The 17,190-nt window shown below is 41.0% G+C and overlaps 1 protein-coding gene across 4 annotated transcripts in view; it reads left to right on the top strand.

The window, feature by feature from the left end:
• The window catches only part of LOC147104427 (mediator of RNA polymerase II transcription subunit 13-like), a 356,394-nt gene that overhangs the window by 303,509 nt on the left and 35,695 nt on the right, over positions 1-17,190 (top strand). For all 4 annotated transcript variants that reach the window (XM_085961771.1, XM_085961770.1, XM_085961769.1 and 1 more), the window contains 6 exons: positions 1,519-1,621; positions 1,761-1,882; positions 3,975-4,068; positions 4,401-4,621; positions 4,826-5,031; positions 5,720-6,663. In XM_085961771.1, coding sequence (XP_085817897.1) covers positions 1,519-1,621; positions 1,761-1,882; positions 3,975-4,068; positions 4,401-4,621; positions 4,826-5,031; positions 5,720-6,663 — 1,690 coding nt within the window. The remainder of the gene's footprint in view (positions 1-1,518; positions 1,622-1,760; positions 1,883-3,974; positions 4,069-4,400; positions 4,622-4,825; positions 5,032-5,719; positions 6,664-17,190) is intronic.

The following is a 17,190-nucleotide window of genomic DNA, read 5'->3' as shown; positions in this document are numbered from 1 at the left end:
TGAGTGTGTGTTAAACATATGTACGCCTAATTATAAAAAAAAAAGGCGTGAGCCATAACCCAGGAGTTACAGACCAGTTAACCCGACATCTCTTGTGAAGAAAATACTTGAGCATTCTTCTGTGTTTATCTAAAGAGCATAAAGTCCACAAGATGTAATAAGCATGGATTTAGGATCAATGTCATTCCTCAAATTACTAAAATTCTTTGAGGAGTTAATTAAATTATTTGGCAAATCGGGGATCATATATTTAGATTTTCAGAAGGCATTTGATAAGATTCCAGATAAGCATCTTACAAAAAGATTAAGGGTTATATTAAACTTGCTTAACAATAGAAGGCAGAAGATAACCAAAAATAAATCACATTGGAGGGCCCTGATTACAGGGATTCTGTGGGAATGTTCTCTGTCCTCTTGAAACTTGAATCTTACATCATGAAGGGATATCTAATGAAAGTATGCATTTATTATATTTTGAAGCTATTATCAACAGGGTTATTCATATACTAGATGCATCCAAGGGTCATTTGAGTAGAGTCAAAATAAACTTTTCTGATCCTATCTAAATCATAGGTGAGGCTGCATTTGGGATAGTTTGGTCATCCAGTTTTGTGCCCTATACTTCAGACCATGTAATTTTGAAGATAATGGGCTAAGAGCAACAGATTTTGTGGTTATTTAACTTGAGCTATGGGTACACAACTATAAAATTGATGAGCTTCAAATAAGATTTGTTACAGATTGTGGATAATTTAAAGCAATTAGTTGTGTATTGCACACCGTTTAAAAAAGGAAATCTTGATTAAGGGTCCAGAGGGTAAATACAAATGCATAGAATGGAATAATTCATAGAGCCTGATTTTTTTTCCTGAACCTGTGGTACTAATATCGTTCCAAAAGAAACCAGCTAGCCTGGAATGTTTATCTGAAGGAAATATGAGGAGAAATATATTCTGGAGTTTTTGACTGAGGGTCAGATGAAAAGTTGCAGCAGTTTGTTTCTGTCACTGCATAATTAACTTGCCGTGGCTCAGTGGGTAGCACCATCGCCTCTGAGTCGGAAGGTTGTGGTTTCAAGTCCCACCAAGACCTGAGCTCAGAAATCTAGGCTGACACTCCAGTACAATATTGAGGGAGTGCTGCACTGAGGTGTGCCGTGTTTGGAATGAGATGTTAAACCGAGGCCCAGTCTGCTATCTCCGGTGGACGTAAAGATCCCATAGTACTATTTCGAAGAAGAGCAGGGGAGTTATACCTGGTGTCCTGGCCAATATTTATCCCTCAATCAACATCACTAAAAGATATTAGCTGATCATTATCACATTGCTGTTTGTGGGAGCTTGCTATACACAAATTGGCTGCGTTTCCTACATTATAACAGTGACTGCACTTCAAAAAGTACTTAATTGGCTGTAAAGCGCTTTGGGACATCTGCAAGGCACTATATAAATGTAAGTCTTTCTTTTTACCTTGTAGACAAATCTAAGCTATTTCAGGATACATTGTTTTCCTTTTCAGCTTGAAGATGGATTTGGTACTAGGGAAACTCCACCAAGTCACGCTACACAGTTGCCTGACGGAAAAGATGCCATGTCTATTTTTAGCACTGCTCCGAAATCAGGTATCTGGCATTCCTGATGTGTTTAAGAGCATCTGATACTTTCAGGAGTGACTAATGCAATCCAAAAGAACACTTTACAAGATAGTTTATTTTATTTACCAAGCTAGAGTTTTAGAATGCTGAACGTTTTTTTCTTTAGAAACACGACAGTCTCCAACAGGGCGGACAGTTCCTGCAAGCCTCACACGAGAGACTGATCTAGTGGTATCTTTGAATGATCTGGACAATCTTTTTGACAACTCTGATGATGAGGAGAATGGGGTAAGAGCATTTATATATTTACAAAAGTCAGCATAATAAAGAAACAGAACGTCACCTTGAGTATCAGTTGCTCATGAGATTTAAACATGACTAAATGACCTCTGATGACGTTGGCCTGTTTGAAGAGTATGTAATGCTGTCCTTCTGTTACTTTAGTAAGCTCCCAAACACTCTTTGACAATTCAGTGCTACTTGTGGAAATGAATGAATCCACATGTTAATGTAGCATTGTAGAAACCTACTGGTTTTTACTTAGCCTCCCAAAAAATATTTCCATATTTTGTATTGAAGTTCTAAAACTAATCAGATGCCCAATGTGAGTTACTCATGTTGTCTAGTTTGGTTCTGTCAATGTAGCAGAATTAGATTATTAAAATTGTTGTTTCAGTTTGTCTGTCAACTTAATGCAAGAAAAAGTTAGCTAAGCAATGAGATAATATGTTGGATTATTTTCAACCCAGTATTACATTACTCACAAATGGACAGCTAAATGTTACGTCTATTTATGTATGTGTATTTCCATTTTTACAAAGCAGTTAAATTGTTTTGATCAGAATTTCAAATAGGCTGTCAAATCTGATCTCTCAATGTTGCACTTTGTTTTAATGAGATTTAAATATATCTAAATATACCTGAGCAAAGATTTTCTCTGAATTGTTGGTTGAGCTGAAATTTGCCAATTTTTATGACTATGGCTTTGCATTTTCAGCTTTTATTTAATTTTTTTTTTAACTCTGGAAAGGTTCCATTTTTCCCCTTCAGGCTATTTCAATATTTGACTTTTTACCTCTTTATTGTCATCATTATCTTCCAATAAAAAACAAGTTTTAAAAATGTATTTTTACCTGGATTTGAACTGCAAGTGCTGCTTTGGCTTTCCAAATGTTGGTGTTGCTAAAGCATGGAAGTCCTCATGCAGATGCTCTGAAGTAGCTGGTGACAGCAGAGCTGGACAGATATTCAGAATGAAAATGGAGTCCTTATTTGAAAACCTGCAGCCCTTCGCAGCTGCATGGCAGCAGCTAGAATTCTTGCCCATTGACGCACAGGATTTATCTTGCACTGAAGTGTTCCATCGCTTTACACTATTGGTTTTGCTGAGCTGCATTCCAGAGAAGAAACCCGGAAATATGGTGTCAAACCCAACTCTTCGTTGATATTCTGACTGAAGAAGACCACAGAAAGATCGTAGACACATTTGGAGATTCTTGGAATACTTGGTGACAAATGGGAAACTATTTTTTGAAACCTGAATCCTGAAGCTTTTCGTACAGGTCACCAAATTCTGACCTGTTGTACAACTGTTCTGCCCCTCTTACAAGAAGATCTTTAATCCTAATTACTAATTACAACATCAAATGTTTCATTCTTACACAACTTGTGAAGAGAAAGGACAACTCCACGGTGCATTTGCTGGTCTACATGGGAATGCTAGCCTCAGATGATGCCATTTCTCAATTAGATTTCTGGCCCTTGCCGTTTGATGTGCTGCCAAACCTAAGCCAGGTTGTCTTCCAAGCTCTCTGCATGCTGCCTGATGTTGCTGCTGATAACACACATTCTCGAACATAGCCTATCTTCAGAACAGTCAGTGAATGAACATAGGGACTGAGGCCTAGCAAAACACATTTAGACAACTCGAGAGTTCTGCAGAGAATATTAATTGCAAGTTTGTGTGATTTGTAATTACTTCTACAGCTTTGAGACAGCTCTAATTCTTGTATTATTGCTCCATGAAGAATTGCACTACTACAGAATTAGAAATGTCAATTTTGAGAGAGGAATAGAAAAGAAAAAAATTGTTTGTAAACAGTTGGGCTTTTAATTTTTTTGTTGCTTCAACTAAAAATAAGTCACAGTTGAGTCATAACGTAATACTGCATTGTACATGCTTGCTCGTAATGAGAATACACTGGGACTAAATATTGCTGAAATGCACACTTTTTTCAATTATTGCACATTTGACTTTTTTGCCCCACAATTCTTACATTTTTGAAATGTCCAAACTAAACCTGAAATATTACCAGAATTTTGTTTCAGAAACAAACCGCTTTATTTATGGTTTATCAAAAGAATATTCTGTCTGTTGCAGACTTCTTCCCCAACACGGTCTAAGCAAGCAAATGCGGGGTCAGAAGACAGGGCTGTGGGAAAAGATGTGAAGACTACAGGGCCTTATCCTCCAAGTAAGCATTTGTAGTGTTTGTCAACATTTTTCATGTTCTGGGCCTGAGAATGTTACAGGTTTTAGAATTTGGAATATTCAGAAAAAATATAATTTGCATGTACTATTACAAAATTCAATGCAGTTTTTTCAGGAAGATGTTCAATATGGAATAATGACATTTTTAAACCTTGCTAGGGTGGAGTTGGTAATTTTTTTTTGAGGAATATAAAATAATATTGAGGCCAATATTTAAAGCTCTTTCTGGGTAGTGGATGATTAGAAACAAGTGATTCTAAATTTAAATTTGTTTGCAATAACAAACAAGTGTTTGACATAGTTGGTTCCTTCCAGCTGTTGCAGACCTGCAAAGAATGTTTCCGACCCCTCCATCTCTGGAGCAACATCCAGCATTTTCTCCAGTAATGAGCTACAAAGATGGTGTTAATTCAGAGATGCCTGCAGGAATGAACAGTGTAGAGAATCCAATGGGCAGCATGACTGCACCCCAGTTCACAGAATTCAAAATGGAGGTGGAAGATGGACTGGGCAGCCCTAAACCTGAAGAAATAACGGTTAGTAGAAGGAAAAAAGAAGTTGAATATTAAGGCTATTTGGTGGGGAAAAAATTGTAGTCAGAACGTTGTGTACTGGGGCATTATTAAAATTTTATTTTTGATCCATGCTTTTTTTAAATCCTGAAATTGTGTGTTACTTTGTTCTTTTGGTTACTAGAAGTATATTTCTAAAGTATAGGCTTATTTGATGCTCTGTTACAGGATTTCTCTTATGTACACAAACCCCCAAAGGCTAAGGCTTTTGTCGGGTCTTCAATGTTTGCACCACTGAAGGCAGTGCCCAGTCAATGCCTTGCCCCACTGAAAATACCAGATGCCTGCATATATAGACCATCATGGGCTATTCCTCCTAAAATCGAACAACTGCCTGTACCACCTTCTGCTTCATTAATTCGGGATGGATACGTGTAAGTGCTGGAAAACATTTTTCTCAAATTATGGCACTGAGAATCAGGTGTTTAAAACCATTGGGATCTCGTGCACTCATGCAACTGGAAGGCACTGCTTAAATTTAAGATAATTGCAAAATATTTCTAATTTTGGAAGCTAAAGCTTGGAAGAATGGTCTTTTATCTTAAAAGTTGTGTGAATATAAGTGTACGGTTTTGTAGTATAAGTTGTACCAAGTTCTCTCTCTCCCCATGACAATTAATAGTAGTTGCAATCCTGTTTATATGCTAGTCTAGGTATTATTTAGTCTACCTCACAAAATAAATGTGCCAACTTTCCACTGTCCATGTTTTTATATTTATATTTTCCTATGTTTCTTGGTATGTAAGTACAACTGCACTTCAAACTGACAAGGAAATAAAAATAATTAAATATATATTTGCAACACTTGCTGGAATTGCTAGCTAACTTGCTATAGTTAGTGGCATTCTGTAAATTAGACTCGAGAGGTTAAAAACTTCCAAATCCTCTGAATATCAGAGATGGGATTGTAATGTGCACCATTGTAAGCAAAAATTATTTTGATACTTGACGTGTCAATGCACTTCTACTTGGTAGTCTCGTATAGCACATGACAACAGCTAATTTCACAATTATTCTCCAGCAGCACAGATATTTTTCTAAAACCAGCCGTTGTTCTTACAGCAATGTGCCTAGTGTTGGGAGTCTGACGGAGGATTATATTCAGATGAGCACTCCTCAAATGAGCACACCTTTGGCAGTAAGTAGTACTGCACCTGCCAGTAACAGCGGTGCTGGTGTATTGCCATCTCCAGCAACCCCTCGCTTCTCTGTCCCAACACCTCGTACACCAAGAACACCACGGACTCCTCGCGGTGGTGGCACTGCCAGTGGACAGGGGTCGGTGAAGTACGACAGTGCTGATCTCTGCTCTCCTGCCTCGACACCCTCGACAACGCGACCGTTGAATTCAGTGGAGCCAGCAACCATACAGTCAATTCCACAAGCACACAGCTTGTATGTTACGCTAATCTTGTCAGATTCGGTGATGAATTTCTTCAAGGATCGCAACTTTGATAGCTGCTGTATCTGTGTTTGTAATATGAATATCAAAGGGGCAGATGTTGGTTTATACATCCCAGATCCAACCAATGAAGAAGCCCCGTCTGGATGCACCTGTGGATTTAGTGCTGTTGTAAACCGCAGACTTGGATATAATGCAGGTCTCTTTCTTGAGGATGAATTTGATATTTTTGGCAGGACCTCTGAAATTGGTCAAGCTGCAGAAAGACGATTGATATTGTGTCGGAATTCTATAGTTCCCCAAGGGTTTGATGGGTCTAAGAGGCCGCAGGACCTAACGTCAAACCTAATTTTTCTTGTACAGGACCAGTGTACAGGACCTTTCACTTCTCTAAGTTCTTTGGACTACATTTCCTTAGATAGATCAGCACTTCAATCAGCAAACTGGAACTATGACAAGCTGAGAGCGGATAGCAGCGATTCTTGCACAGAGTGTTTCAATGCCCTGGAGCAGGGTCGACAGTATGTGGATAATCCTTCTGGTGGACGAATAGATGAAGCACTAATAAGGAGCAGGAGTTTACACCCATGGCCCAATAGTAATGGTAAGTTTCTGTTGCATTAAAATTTCAATTATGTAAAGCTTCATCATTTGGTCAGGAACTGGCATTTACCCTTCTTCCCTACTATCAGTCGAGGTTAAGGTTATTGATGTTTTTGAATTTCCTGCAAGTTAAATTAAATTAAAATGTGCCTCTTTTCACAAGACATAGAACCATTTGTTTACTGTGAGAGAAATGCCTCTTTCAATACTTCTTGCCAGAAGGCTTTAAAATAGTTAAATTTTTCTTGTACATGTTACATTCAGTGGATTAATTCCCAGGTCACTGCTACCATTGAGCAAGTTATTGAGAAGTGGACGAGTACCTCCGGGTTTCCTGCTGGTTTAAATTTTCTCTCCTCCACCCATGCTTCACCTTGACTTGGTGCTCCCCCCGATTGTGACTTTAAGGGCTAGATTTTCAGGGAGCCGTCAGGCGGGGTTTCAGGCGTGTGGGGGGGGAAAATCCCGACTTTGGGGGTCCCGCCACCATCCCGCCCCACGTAAGTTTCAGGGGCGGCGGGTACCCGCCCCGCACTGGGACCTGCCGAAACCAGGCAGGAAGGGATTAGTGCCAATTAACTGCCTGTTAACAGGTAGTTAACAGGCAGTTTTTAGCCTAATCCCCATTTTGAGGGGTTTCGTGTGGGTTTCCAGACGGCTCCAAACCACGCCAGGTTGGAGCAGCGGGCCGTCGGGTTGAATGAGTTGGAGGGGTCGCGATGTCGGCGTTCAGGTGAGTGATGGGTGCGTGAGCGTAAAGGTAAGTGTGTTTGGTGTGTCTAAAGTGTGTAAAGAACTTTTACTTACCTTAACGGCCTTTCTTCCTGTAGGTGTCGGGAGCGCACCAGTCAACCGGAACTTAAAGCTGAACGGCTGCGATCTGTCAAAAGTGACAGCCTGCAGCTTTTAGTGCTGCTGAGATTTCTAACTGAGTCTGCGTCGAAGGACTCGGCTTAGGAATCAGGCTGTCAGTGTTTCACAGCTTCAAACAGCTGTGAGACACTGATATTTCATCTGTCAGAAATCTTGACATGAAATTGCAGTCTGTGACATCACCTGTTGCCGGGTGGCCCTTAATTGGCCTGCTGAGCCCGCTGGGTGGGCTTAACAAGGTCAATCAAGGGAAAATCACACGGATTGGCCGGACGTCGAAGTAGGCGGGTCAGAAACCCGAAAGGGGGAAAGCCCCGCCGCCTTCCCGACAGGTTCGACAAAATCGACCCCTAAGTGTGCAACACAGCAAGCTCCTGAAATCATCTATCTGCACCATCTCTTACCCAAGAAAATATTGTAGACAGCAGGGATATTAAAGTTATACACTGCCATTGTTATACACAAAAATACTGTAGGATATATATATATTGTACATTGGTTTATGATATCTACGGCTGGATTTCACATTTTACTGCAGATGTTAAGAACATATTCCTTTCTTGGTGTTTACAAAAGGACTATAGATAACTCTTCACACTTAATATCTTGATTTTTACATTTCTGTTGAAACAATAGTGCTTCCAGTGGGTAGTATTTTACACAAACTAAAAAGAGATGAACATCTGAGCTTCTCAGACTTTTGATGAACTTGACTCTTTGTTTATGGATTAGGCCCAACAGTCATTTTTATGGATGCTGATCAAGAAAGTAAGGTTTAATATACAAGGTAAAATGTTAACATATTTCAGGAAGTTACTGCATATTGACTGTATAAGTTATGGTTGAGTACAATTTTCATGTTGCTAACAGAAGAAAGCATTGGTATTTTGTGTATATACTGGGAGTGGTGCGTGGTAATGGAGAAGTTTGATTGTGGGCTTTAGTTAGATTTTGGAAGTATGGGGAGGTCTTGTTTGGCAGACTTGTTGGGTTAGGGTATTATTCTGGGCTGGGTTTTGGTTAGGAGTTTAATGGGACCTCTGCTTTTTTGCCATACTAGTCTGTGTCCTTTTTCCTCGAGATAGTTTGAATTAATTTTGGGGGGAAAGAGGTGGGCAGAAGGTGTAATTTGGAAGCTTATGTATTGCAAGTCCTAGACAGGGTGGTACTTCCTTTACTGCAAGCAGAGGTGAAACGTTAAAAGTTCCCACTGACTTGTAGCTGCTTCATCTACTGATTGTGGCGGTGCTGTTTTTCATAGGAAGAGGAGGATGCACCACCTTGCAGCTGACAGAGTTGTGTTCGTCTGCACAGTGGGGAGGGATTGGTAAATGGGATATGGGCTTTGCACTGCAATAAGTAGATATGGGTCTGGTGGGATTGTGCGGACATCATGGCCTCCTCGACTGCAGTTCAGAATGATTGAATGTGAGGGCACAATCAGAGAGAATGTAGTGTCTGATGAAATCAGTATAGTGAAACAAGTTCCAAAATTTGAGGCTGTCTATTTACTGAAGTGAGATAGACGAGTGCACATTCTCTTGTACCTAGTTTTGAATACAACACAGATTGGTGGTTGATAGTCTGTTTACAATGATTGGGACTGGAATACAAAGGGGAAGAAGTTATGCTTCAGTTGTATAGCGCCTTGGTCAGACCCCATCTTGAGTACTGTACTCTTTGGTATCCGGCATCAACGGGACCGGGATGGTGTCGGTTGATTAAAAATTCCGGATGACGGAAAGGGTTATTTACCGAGGCTATTTTTAACAAACAGTCAGACTCCTGTTATTGAGGTGTTCGGACTTCCGACAGCGCCAAGAATCCGAGTAGTGGCAGTTTGGAGAACTACCCACACTGACTAACTCGGCCACCACGGGAGACTTGGACTCGGCAACATTTCCGGTTATTGAGGTGTTGCTTTCGGAGTATGAATTTTGCTGGTTAATAGAGAATTCCGGATATTTAGGTGCCGTTTAAACGAGAGTTTCCTGTAAATGGGGTTGAGGTACTGATCAGCCATGATCTAATTCAATGGTGAAATAGACTTGAGTGGCCTACTTCTGTTCCTATGTTGTTTATGACTGGCTATAAGTATCCCATGTGAAATACATAGAAGTTACAAAATGCAAACAGGCCATTTGTGGAAAAAAAAAACCCTAGAATTCCATTTCCTTTTTTATGGCCTCGTCAACCTGAGGTGCTGCCTGTGAACCTGTATCCCCAATTCCCTCTGCTCTTCCACAGCACCCAGTTTACTTCCATTCAGAGTATAATTACTACAGGAAACTTTGTGCTATCCGGCACCGACGGGACCGAGCTGTTGCCGTTCCCTCAAAACTGCCGGACACTCCAGCGTGAATGTTGAAAGGTACGGAAGCTTCTGAGCTCCGTATCTGTCAACAAACCCTGTTGCTTAGCAACAGCTTCTAAACAGTCCAAGTGTCTCTGTAGCATCTCTGTAGCTTAGCAACAGCTTCAGCAGACCTTGCAGAGCTTGACTGTTGAGGGAAAAAAGCAACGAGAAGAAGAAAGAAAAAAACAAAACGGCACCTGATTTTTGCCGGTGGCTCGAGCATTCCGGACAGTTAGCCTCCGGATAACACAGTTTCCTGTATTGCCTTTTTACCACAATGTATTACTTCATACTTGCATTGAATTCCATCTGCCACTATTTAGCCCATTCCCATATCCATCATTGTATCAATATCCCTTTAGCGTGTCACTAAATCTAAAGAAACAACAAAACCTCCTATTTTAGAGTCATCTGCAAATTTTGGCACCACCCCCACTGGGTTTATGGTTGAATCATTGATAATACATAGCGAATAGAAGTGGCCCTTGAACTGAACCCTTTGGGACACCACTAGCCATGTCCAACCACTCTGGGAAAAACTGTCCTTAACTCCAGCTCCTTGTTTTGTATTTTTCCATTCTAACCAATTTTTAATACAGTTTGCTATCCTCCCCCCTAATTTCATACCCCTTAATCTTCTCCACTATTCTCGTGTGTGGTACCTTGTCAAAGGCTTTACTAAAGTCCATGTACACTACATCCGCTGCATTTTCCCCATCTACTGCATCTGTTGTCTCAAAGAATTCTGAGGTTGGTCGAGTGCAATTGTCCCTTTTGAAATGCGTGCTGGCTACTCTTATGTTCTCTTCATTGTATATGTGGTAATTTCATCTTTGATTTAAAAACTTCAAAATTTTCCCTACCACAAATGTTAAGCTAACTGTCTTGTAATTACCCCTTAAAATTGGATATGACATTGGCCGCTGTCCAATCATCTGGTACACATCCAGACTCAGTAGAGCCCTGAAATATAATTAAGGGCCTCGGCAGTATCCTCTGTCATCTCCCTCAGGATCCTAGGATGTATTCTGTTGGTCCCTGGTGCTACTTTTTCTTTTAGCCTAACTAAGTAAGCAAAAGATTCCTTTAATCCATTATCATATCGTTCATTTTGGTCTTGACCATTTCAGGATTCACCTTCCATCCAATATCCTTTTTAGTAAATACCTCTGCCATGCTTTGATTATAAACTACAAATTGACAATCCTTGCCTCTTTGTTTTTAACAATTCCCTTTTTACTGATTTATTCGTAATATACTATTTTGATGTTTTTTGAAATTTTTCTTCATACGCCATCATTTGGCCGCTTCTTTTTTATATTCTCCTTTGTTTCTTCATAGGCTCCCTTCAATCTTAATTGGTTCCCAACCCCCCTCTATCAATGCATTTTAAAACAACTTGTAATTTCCCTTTTCAATGGAATTTACTTATTCTGTAGCTTTGCACTCTTTATAAAAAATAAAAAAAAAATTAAAAAAATCCCACTGTTCCTTCACAGTCCCACATGTAATTTTTCTTCTTCCTCATCCCAGCTAGCTCGCTCCTCATGTTTCCAAAATCTGCCCTCATCCTGTTCTAGTTTGCTAGATTCAACCCAACTATGAAACGCTCTTGAGTCTGCAGTGCGAAACTGCCAATTATACATCAGATATACAGTTTTATACAGACAAAGTGGAAAGAGCTGTGCTTTCCAGTTGGCTGTGCTTGATTGACTTGGAAATGGTTGATTCAGAAATGGCACCAAACATGCAGGACTATTCCAAACGGTAATGCTGACAACATTCATCTTGAGCACAAAGTATTTGTCAAAAAAGGTCCAAGAAAATGTCCTTTTCTGTTTGCCCTTCTGATTTCTTTCTTACCTGGTGCTTCCTCTCTCATTTCTTCAACTTGATACGTATTATTACGTAACTTTATATTGCACCAGAGGTTGAGAGAAGACTAGGTTTTGCATGGCTCTTCGATGGAGTTGAAATCTCAACAACAAAAGGGGAGGGGTCTGATTCCACCCCAAGTTTGGATTAGGACCTCTTTATACTTGGGCTTGAGTGACATTTGGAGATTTGGGGAAAGCTGCAAGTCAGATAATCATCTAATGTTTCCCTCTTTTTCTGTTCTCCTATGCTATGTAATGCTGTTTGACTAAGAGGTTGACGGAGGCGACCTCCTATAAGGGCCTTTGCCACCATGTAATTTGATGTCAGACATGTGATTGCTGCCAAAACTCAACTAACTTGTCATTTTTAAACTTCCATAATCTGTGACTTTCTTTGCTGTGCTCCTCCCTTGCTCCATGACACAAAGAAAGACTTGTGCATTTATGTAGCGCCTTTCACGACCACTGGACATCTCAAAGTGCTTTACAGCCAATGAAGTACTTTTTGAAGTGTAGTCACTTGTAATGTGGGAAACGGGGCAGCCAATTTGCGCACAGCATGCTGTGTGTGAAGTAACAGTACAGGAAACTTTGTGCTATCCGGCACCGACGGGACCGAGCTGTTGCCGTCCCATCAAAACTGCCGGGCAAACCAGCGCTAATGTTGAAACATACGGAGATTTTGAGCTCCGTATCTGGCAACAAACCCTGTTGCTTAGCCACAGCTTCTAAACAGTCGGTCGTACCTTGCAAGCGTCTCTGTAGCTTAGCAACAGCTTCAGCGAGACCTTGCAGTGCCTGACTGGTGGGGGGAAAAAAAGCAACGAAAAGAAAAAAAACCTAACGAAACGGCTCCTGATTTTTGCCGGTGGCTCGAGCATTCCGGACAGTTAACCTCCGGATAAACCAAAGTTTCCTGTAGTTAGTCTGAATCCCTCCACTGTGTGGAATGCTAAGTTAGAGCTTCGGTACATCATCCTATTCCCAACGCTCAATACCATAGGACTCCACCGCACAGTTCCAAAGTTAACTGCTCAGCTGTGTCAAAAATATTGTTGCACTACTTACTATATATACACAGGCACGTTTGAAAGGTGTTTCTGTATTTAAAAAAGGAAATGGAAGCAATTCCTTGCTCTAACCCCAAAAAGCCCAGCTTGTATACAGGAAACTTTCGATTAACCGGCCCCTAAATAACCGGAACGCTCTATCCACCAGCAAAATTCAGGAGTCGGTTCAGATAACTTTTATTACTTTTTTTACTCCATTTGTTGCTGTGCAAGGGTGTAGCTGAAGCTGTTGCTAAGCTACAGAGACGCTTGCAACTTGTGCCGATTGTTTTGAAGCTGTTAGGGTTTGTTGCTTTATACGGAGCTCTGGAATTGCTGATGAACCGGCAACACGTCGGTCCCGTCCGTGCCGGATACCAGAAAGTTTCCTGTATTTTGAATCCCTGAAAAGTCACATGGTAAAGGAACTAAAGAAGTCAGATGTGCAGCACAGCAATAAGAATACTAATAGATGTTTCCAGTTCCATCCAAGCAACTGGGACTGCTTTTGATAATGTTATACAAATAAGTTCTCTGTGGTAAATTTAGCATTTTAATCCGTTAATAGCCCAGTTAACTTTCTTGTCTCCTTTCCTGAAAAGAGAGTATTAAAATTTTTTGACAATGTTAATCTGAATCCAAGCATTCCTGTGCATATATTATACATCTCTACCTGGCGTTCACCAATTTATGGAAAGCTCATGGGTGTCATTTCCACAAAGTGTTATATTCAACTCCCTCAAAAGTCCACTGTTCAAAAAGGGTTAAATTGGACGTGTAAATTTACCATCGTGAACAGAGAATGGTCATCTTGTAAAGGAAAATAATTTTGGCTTCGAAACAAGATAAATTGCAGGTTATAGTATTAAACTACCATGTACTGTAATGGTAATCTCTTTCTTTCGCTTGAAGTTGCTGTTTCTTATCTCCCGCAATTCCCTATTTGAATCCCGCCAATCCAGCCTGCCCCTCCCACACCATGAAAACTGCTCTAATTCTGTGACTGTGACTCTGGTGCATTATCCCTCTTTGTCCTCCTTAACTACTCTGCAGCCTTCAGTCACACAATCCTCCTACAGTACCTCCTCTGTACTGCCCTTCCTGGAACTACCTCTGCTGGGTTGCATTTTTACCTATCGGATGAAGCCAGAGCATCACTAGCAATATCTTCTCTTCCCACCCCAAGAGTCTTCCAAGAATCCCTCTTTAGTTGTTCCTGTTCCTCTCCTACATGCTGCCGCTTGGCAACATCGTCCACAGACATAAAGTCCGCTTCCATATGTATGCTGCTGGCGTTCAGCTCTTTCTCTACACCACGTCTCTCTGCTCTATCAATGATGCCCAGCTCTTTCTCTCTACCAGTTCGTTCGACCCACCTACACTGCAGCTGTCCAACATTCAGTCCTGGATGAGCCTTATCTTTCTCAACTTAACATTGGGAAGATTGAAACCACTGTCTCGGCCACCTGCCACAAAGTTTGGTCCTTCAGAACTGACTTCATCACCCTCCCTGGCCAGTGTCTTGGGCTACATCAGATTGTTCACAACCTTGTCATTGTTTTTAATGAATTAGAAATAAGATGCTAGGTTTGGAGGGTGTTGTGGCAATGTAGTAGTAATATCTGAATGTAGATGGCTTCAAAAGGTGGCAATGAGTATGACATTCAGGAGTATAGAATGGACAGGAAGGGAAGTTGTTTTAACATGTCTTCTATGACCTCGTTGGCTTCCTGACAGCTTTACCCAGAGTTTGGCGGGAGATTCATTCAGCGTATCCAGCGGCTTCAAAATCGCAGATCAGTGGGAATGGAGCGGTAAATGTATCTGCTCTAATTTAACTGCTTCCCCGTTCCTTTGCTGCCACGGGGAGAGTTAAAATTGCCTTGTTGATCTTCAGAGGGTACACACTTCAAATGAAAGACCATCTACTGACATAAGATCTGTATTCCAGTTAATGGATTCTGAAGGACTTTGAATGATCTGTATGGTAGAAATAGCTGCCTCTTGGGCTGCAGAGTGTTTAGAATTTACTGGTGTGAATGAGCAGCTCAAGATGACTGTTGAGTTCCCCTTTAAGATGAGTTAAGAAGCAAGTGATGAATGGTGTTATAGTTTATCAGTGTAACCACAGCAGTTCTGCATGCCTTTAGAATTCAAAGCTGATTAAAAGAAAACTCTGAACTGTGTGAAGGTTATACTGCAACACTGTCTCATCACCTTTGGGAGGATCTTTGTGTGTATTGGTTCCCGCTTGTACATCAGTTTGGCGATTTTTGTTTTTCATTTGACATACGCCATTTTGCATTGGAAAATGTGCTAGTATAACTATAATATGCGAGTATGTGTTGTATTTGAATATATTAACATGAAAGAAAAACAGAAAATGCTGGAAATACTCAGCAGGTCAGGCAGCATCTGGAAAGAGAAACCGAGTTAATGTTTCAGGTCGCTGACCTTTCGTCAGAACTGGAAAAAGTTAGCGATCTAACCGTGTAGAGGCAGGGGGAGGGGAGGCAAGAACAAAAGTGATCGGGTGGAAGGCAGGAAACGTTAAATGACAAAAGGGATGATGGTGCAAGGCAAAGGAGATGGTAATGGGTTTTTTTAAACAGATGAAAAGTGTGCTATATGCAAAAAGAAATTGTTTACAGTAAATGTTTTACTAGGAAAAAGGCATGCAAGGTTTGATGGGATCTGAAATGGAAATGTTGCGGCGGTGAGGGAGGGATTGGAGTGAGCCCATGACCCATAATTTGCAGCCCCTATAGGTACATGCAAGGTGTGTACGCGCCCGTAAGGGCCGCGCAACTTAAGGTTTTCACGCATGTGCGAAAACCCAGAACTTGTCATCGGTCAAGAGTCTTCTTGACAGATCCAACACATCCCCGGGGAAAGGGCATCTGCGAGCGGAGCCCAACTTCTGCCCAGCAAATGCCCGTCAACTTCTTACGTAAGAGTTTAAATGAACATAAACAATTTTTTTCCATCATTTAAACATTACTAAACTTGTATTTTTAGCCACTTTAAATATTTTTGAAAAATAAATTTAAATGGCATTTTAATTAATTTTAAATATAATTGTTTTAAATTTGACGTGTACATGTATTTTTGGGGGTATTCCCATTTATGTTTATGGGGATGCCGTACATACAAAAACTCTAAGCATGAATGGGGATCCCCTTTTATTCTGCCTAAACCTGTCCGCGTCGCTTCCTCTTTTTCCTCCTTTTAAGATGCTCCTTAAAACCTACCTCTTTGACCAAGCATTTAGTCACCTGCCCTAATTTATCCTTATGTGGATCGGTGTCCAATATTTTTTTTGTCTTAAAATACTCCTGTGCAGCGCCATGGGACGTTTTGCTATGTTAAAGGTGCTATATAAATACAAGTTGTTGGGCCAGCTCATGTGATCCCAGGGATGTTTGCGAACCACATGCGCTCCTGGGGTACATGGGCCTCTACCCGCGGGTACCTGGAGAGGCCCAGGACCAAGAATCTCCGTACCTCCTGGACCACCAGGTACATGGGCTTTTTATTTGCGGACCGCAAATTGAGGGCCCATGTTCTTTGTTCAAGAGCCTTAGTGCTGCATGTCCCAAGACCTTCGACTGCATGATCTGTAGGCACAGGGTAAGTATGTTGACAACACAGAGCTCTACGTCTCCACAACTCACTTAGATTCCACATACGCCTCTGCTGTTGGGTTTCTTGCTTGACATTGTCGTTGATGAGCCAGTATTTCCTCCAGTTGAACACCATGAAGATTAAAGTCATAATTTTCAGCCAAAAGCCCTACTTCCTTGCTACTGACTCCAGCCACCTCCCTGGTTGCTTGCTCAGTTTTTTTTCTTCTCCAGCACTGGTGTATCTCTACTTGATGAATGTGAAAATTCACCAAGAAAATATATTTTCAGAAAAACTAGGATGCATATTCTTTAAATAAAATAAATTCCCTAGATTCAACAACAACTTGCATTTATATAGTGCCTTTAACGTAGTAAAATATTCCATGGCGTTTCACCGGTAGGTTATCAGTTTAAAAATTGACACCGAGCCAAACAAGTGACCAAAAGCTTGGTCAAAGGGAGAGGTTTTATGGAACGTCTTAAAGGAGAAGAGATAGGTGGCGAGGTTTAGGGAGGGAATTGCAGAGCTTAGGGCCTAGGTGGTTGAAGGGATGGCCTCCAGTGGTGGGACGAAGGATGTAGGGCCCATGATATGATAAGGCAGGATCTGGCCAAAGTGGACTGGGATCAGCTACTTATAGGAAAATCAGAGCACTGGGAGTTTTTCAGAAACTAAATAGAGAGAGTACAACACCAACATGTTCTCATAAAGGTCAAGGGTGGGACCAACAAGCCCAGGGAACCCTG

The sequence above is a fragment of the Somniosus microcephalus genome, chromosome 19, assembly GCF_052327205.1.
Source record: "Somniosus microcephalus isolate GS21.2 chromosome 19, FLI_Smic_1.0, whole genome shotgun sequence".
NCBI classification, from domain to species: domain Eukaryota; kingdom Metazoa; phylum Chordata; class Chondrichthyes; order Squaliformes; family Somniosidae; genus Somniosus; species Somniosus microcephalus.
The sequence above is the reverse complement of the archived record's forward strand: the minus strand, read 5'-3'. Positions and strand labels throughout refer to the sequence as shown.